The sequence below is a fragment of the Cynoglossus semilaevis genome, chromosome W (assembly GCF_000523025.1).
Source record: "Cynoglossus semilaevis isolate Cse_v1.0 chromosome W, Cse_v1.0, whole genome shotgun sequence".
Lineage (NCBI taxonomy): Eukaryota > Metazoa > Chordata > Actinopteri > Pleuronectiformes > Cynoglossidae > Cynoglossus > Cynoglossus semilaevis.
Window position 1 is genome coordinate 14,261,900 of NC_024327.1, and position 5,705 is coordinate 14,267,604.

Genomic DNA, 5,705 nt, shown 5'->3' on the forward strand with positions numbered 1-5,705 from the left:
ACAGACTCAGTCTGGACTTTTTTTTCTTTTAAGTCTGGTTCTGGTTGATTCTTCCAGGTTGTTTGGAGGTGGTCTTAGTGCGGATGTGTCGGGCCTTTAATCCACTTAACAACACAGTGCTGTTTGAGGGAAAGTATGGAGGAATGCAGATGTTCAAAGCTCTAGGTGAGACTTAATAATATTAAGGTGAAAATCAACAGCCCTGTGAGTTGATTTTTTTTTACATGCCAATGAAAATGTATTCCCTCTGTTTCCTTAAAGGTTGTGATGACTTGGTGAGTGAAGTCTTTGACTACACCAAGAGTATGTGTTTGCTGCAACTAACAGAGGAAGAGATCGCTCTCTTTTCAGCAGCTGTGCTCATTTCCACAGGTGAGTCTACATCACTTCCCGTGAATAATCAATATATTTAAAACTAATCTCAACTTAAGAGCCACGACACAGTCGTAGAACTCTAACAGAACCACATATTGCCATCTTTCAGATCGCCCATGGCTCATGGAGCCTTGGAAAGTCCAGAAGCTCCAGGAGAAGATCTATTTTGCTCTGCAGCACATCATGCAGAAGAACCACATGGATGAAGATTCTTTGGCTAAGGTTAGCTTAGCATTAGTTCTTTAGAACTAAAAAAGTGTTATCAGGAGAAGGTTCACAGAAATACTGCAACATTACATCAAAACAACCTTACACCAAATATTACATATATAGTATACTACGTTATATTATATATTATATATTTTTGGTGGGTGGTATACTCTAAATCAGGGGTGCCCACCCTAGTTTGGCTTGAGGGCTATTCATATGACCAATCTAAAGTGATCTAACTAGGATGAAAAGGTTAAATATAAATTTACTCATATAAACTCAACAAACTCAGTCTGATCTTTAACTCAATCAATAACAATCTTGTGTCCATCAGCTGATCAGCCGAATCCCGATGTTGTCTGCGCTGTGTACTCTTCACACTGAGAAGCTGCAGGCCTTTCAGCAGCTTCATCCAGAAACGGTCAATGTTCTCTTCCCACCACTGTACAAAGAACTGTTTAATCCTGACCCCAACTCCACCATGACCCTGGCCAAGTGACCCACAACCCCAACACCGCCACACCCCTGCCTAGATGAGCCAGTGCTCCAACTTTGCTATGACGGAGTGACAAACTGGCCCACAGACTTATTTCCACCATTACCTTTCCCAAGTGATGCACACCCCCACTGCTTAGCAAATGCAAATGCTTCTTCATGTGACCCAATACATAAAGGCTGCCAGCAGGGGGACCAAGTGACCCACAATTCCAGCAAAGCCATGACCCTGTAGAAGTGACCCACACAAGCCACACCAATGCTGCCATGACCCCGTTCATGTGCCAACGTGACCATGGAAACCAGACCACAATTGTGTCTAATGATGGATAAATGCAACAGTAAGGACATCATGATGGCGTTGGTGACGTCTACTGAGCTCCGTTAACCCTGTGTCAGGCAGTGAGGATTTGTCTGATGCAAAGTCAGTCACTGCCAACAAGACCAGGAATGTCCAGCACTTATTTCCACCTGTTTCACAGATACAAGTGGAAGAATGTATATATAACATTATACAACACACACACACAGAATTTAGACTCCGAACCACGACTTGAACTTCGGTTCTCACCTCGACTGACTAGAAATGTACAGACTTTAAAAAAAACGTTTGACGCATTCAATCCTTTATGGACATAACAATGAGGGAAGATTATTTGTTTTACTTTAGAAATAACTTTTTATTAAAACTGGAAAAAATGTCTTGGGGGCGGGAACTGTTGTAGATAGTCCTTTAGTACAGAGCAGATTCCAGTATTAAGTTAGTCTTAATTTAAATATCCAGCTTAACTTTGTCCAGGTGTTCTTTTTATTTAAAAAAATAATCATTTAATAGTTTGTGTACAGAATTTCTAAAATCAAAACATTCTAAATAATTTGGGTTAGAGAGTGGGATTTGGCTCGATTGGGAGTTCTTACTCAAGCCTTGTCTGGATTTTGTTTGTATGGAGCCTGCAATAATCCCCACCCTCTGAACCTAGTTGTGAATTTCTCATTTATTCTTTCATGTTGGTGTGATACTTGTAAGAAAAACAGAATCTAATTTTAATTGTGACCATCTTGAACCTGGTTAAAGTTTATTTTAGCATTATTCACACTTTTTATACTCACCCCTCATTTTTCTATTTGCACAATCCAGTTTATGGATGTAGACTACTCTGGACTGAAATTTTGAAGGAAGCATTTTTAAAAGGCCTCGGATGCTGACATTACCACTACCGTCCAGATAAGTGCAGCATTTGAAAAAAAAAAACAATGCACTATATTTAGATTTTGTTAATGACAGCAGCTACTGAACCTAGTCACAGTTGTACAAGTTGTGTAAGTGTAAGTATAGACGGCGTAAACTTTGGAGTTTATACAAAAGGGAGTGATCTTGGTTCATATAACAGATTAACTACTGGCCCACTGCTGCCTCATGTGGTCACCTTGGTGTATTTCTGTGGTCAGATATGAAACCACCTTGTGAGTTCAATAACAGCCCATAAAGACCAAGAATTTCCCGTTAAAAAGCACTTAAAGTTAGGAATTCTGCCCTGTGTAAATTAACTTTGACGTAAAATCGTTTTTTAAATCATATTTTTCAACTCCAACACCAGACCTTAGGAAGGAAAAAGAGACAATCACCTAAAACCCAATGCACTAACTGCAGCAGAATCTCAGGGAGCAGCTTTTCTTGCTTTCATCTGAAAAGGGACCAATATTTTTGCAAATGAAAAACAAAAATTATAATGTAACATTTTAAATAGTTAAAATCTTTATCTGAAATGGAATCTGCCCAGACAAGGCTTTGATGAGTGTGTGTGTATATGTGTATGCATGTGTGTTTCAGTGTGACTTTGCTGTCCAAATCTCTTCTATGCTCCAGAATTGTAATAATGATATTTTGTTTAATGCACCATGTAGAAAATGTTAACTAAATACATTTTCTAATTCTAATTCTGACCTGGTTACTTGTCCAACCACTAGTTTAGTCGATCTCCAGCGTCATTCGTCACTCCAGCTGTCAAACTTCTGTGGTGTCAGTTCTCTGAGACTTTTTCTGTGTTTACTGCCTAATGCTGCTTTTTGTAAATGAAGGAATTTCAGAAGTAAAACTGTGAATCAAGCACCATCTTTAAAAATAAGAGCGTCAGTGAATCCATGATTCATGATTGTTTTTATTCCTTCTTGTTTAGACTGTGAAACAGGGTGGAGACAGAGTTTATGATCATGTCTGTCAGTAAAAATCTGTAGCAAAAAAACAAAACAAAAAGTGACAGAAACTACTGCTGTCATGTTTTGCTTTGTAAGATTATTTTATATTTTATTATGATTAATAATTATTATTGTTGTTCTTACTCTGACTCTTATTCTATTACTATTAGACTCTTGTTGTTCTGTTCTATTTGCATGATGTTTCATTTATGATGAAACAAGTTTCGGGGCTTCTTTGTTGTTTTTCTCTTCTAATGAAATATTTCTGGGTGGTGGGGGGCTGTGGGGTGGGTTTATTAAAGTTAGTGGGAAAAATACAATCACTTCAAAGCAATTTTTGAAAGAGTTTTGAACAACAACTTTGCCAAGTTTGAAAAGGTTAAGATGAGAAAAACATTAAAATTTTTACTGAAACATCAATAGGAATAGTTACTGGGTTGATGCAATGTGAAAATACTTGCTATTAGCCATCGCTACAATTACCGCTGAATTCACTGAACAACTTCACCTCCCAATTGTCAGTTTTTCCAACCCGGAAAACAGATTTGATTGGCCAGAGGTGAATTATTCCCTTTATATCTGTACTTACGTACATGCATACTGTATATAAAGGTCATTAAATAATAAAGGGAACCTATTATTTATTCCTTGTGATTCCCTATATATGCATATAGTAGTAATTAGAAATGAATTATCAATTCATTATATATATATATATATATACCATTTAATGTCAATTATATTTAATTTTTTAATTATTTTTGTTCTCCCTGTGAGAGCAGTTATTATTAATCTTACTCTTCAATATCAATAATCTAATCCCATATGCTAATCAACAGTTTCTGCCATAATTGGATTTAATCTGTGAAACATGTCAGTCCATCTATTTTTTACATTGTTTACTGTGTTTTTCTTTTAAAAAATGTAACTTTGTAATACATTAATGAACTCCGCAATGTTCTGATTAATATATTTTAAAAAACATTTTTTAACATTTTTGTTTGTATTATATGTTTATATAATGATATTTGATTTTTTTGTTTGTTTGTTTGTTCAGAGGGACCAATAAAGGTCCAAGTTCAAACAATTTGAATTTTGTTTCAATTATTTAATGGTTTGGGCTTTACAGGGTTAAATAAAATGCTGTTATTTATGAACAAATGATTTTAATATATTTTAATTTTTCCCTTTGAATGAGTGAGTTGTCTGAAATGTGTATGAGAGGCTTTTTAACACTACACTAACACTCCAGTCATACAAATATATGGAACCAGTTCTTGACAAAGTCAATATTACTGCCCGAGAACAGCTGTGTGCAGATAAGTGTAATGTCATTAGAGGAAATGACGCTGTGGCATGTCGTAGTTCTCATCTGTTGCTCTTTTTTGAATCTATTAATTCAAAGAAATGTCTTCTTTTAAAAATATATACATTTTACTTACATTAATGTAAGTGTAATGATCCTTTACTGTCATTTAAAAAACATTGTTTGCTTTTAAAATCACATTTAATTACCTGACAAGCAGCCATGTAGTTCTGACCCAGTGGTTTTGGTTGGTTTCCTGCAGAAGGAGGTGGAGGAGGCACTCCTTTGGGCTTGGCTTTTCCAGGCTGTAATTAAAGATTAAAGGTTCAAACATACGTAATAAACAGGATAACCAACCAGGTCCTTAAGGAAGTGGGTCCGGAAGATTTCAGGTTTGAGTCCACCAGCTGCCAAGTTACTACTGTTAGATTTCAGAGGTTTTCACATTTGGTTGGATCTGCAGCAGGAAGCTGCTAAGACACCAAAAGGCTTTCCCGAGCACACACAGTCACATAGCCACACACATTCAAAGAGAATTTCCCCCAAATTCTCTTCACACCAACTCTCCAGACAGCTTGTTAGGTTTATTCTAACATATATGACGACAAAGTAACAACACAAGCGACAGTACAGCATGAAGCAATGATAATAAATTAAATTCTTCCAACATTTCCCTCATGTTTATCACTGATGAATGCCAAATTCTCTTATCCTGCATTATGGCTCCTTAGGCTAGGTTTTTCATAACACATTCATTTTCATAGTACACATAGTCTCCTTTGCCTTTATGAGGAGTAAATGCTCCTGTTTTGGTTTTATTAGAAATTGGTGGGAAGACTGAGTTACAGGTGTCAACAAAGTTGTGTCATGTTTCGTTATTTCATTCATAATTACTGCTCTAATGAATCCCATTAGATCTACTCCAGTCTGATCTACTCCAAGGACCAAATATATTTCAGTTTGATTTGTTTTACCAGAGAGTTTAGGCCAATTCAGGGACATAGTGATCGGATTTTGGGTGTTGGAAAAATCACATTGGATTTTCAATTGATTCCAAATGTCTTTGTCTCTGTACACATTTTTATCTGACATTGTGGGAATCCATTGACCTGTATATCCTACT

General features: G+C 36.4%; 1 protein-coding gene across 1 annotated transcript in view; it reads left to right on the forward strand.

Moving 5' to 3' along the window:
• LOC103397248 (nuclear receptor ROR-beta-like) overlaps window positions 1–2,712 on the forward strand; it is a gene marked incomplete at its 5' end in the record, with an annotated part of 5,199 nt that extends 2,487 nt beyond the window's left edge. Inside the window, 4 exons of the mRNA XM_025052755.1 lie at window positions 40–165; window positions 262–372; window positions 485–597; window positions 920–2,712. Coding sequence (XP_024908523.1) covers window positions 40–165; window positions 262–372; window positions 485–597; window positions 920–1,084 — 515 coding nt within the window. The remainder of the gene's footprint in view (window positions 1–39; window positions 166–261; window positions 373–484; window positions 598–919) is intronic.
• Window positions 2,713–5,705: the final 2,993 nt, after the last annotated feature.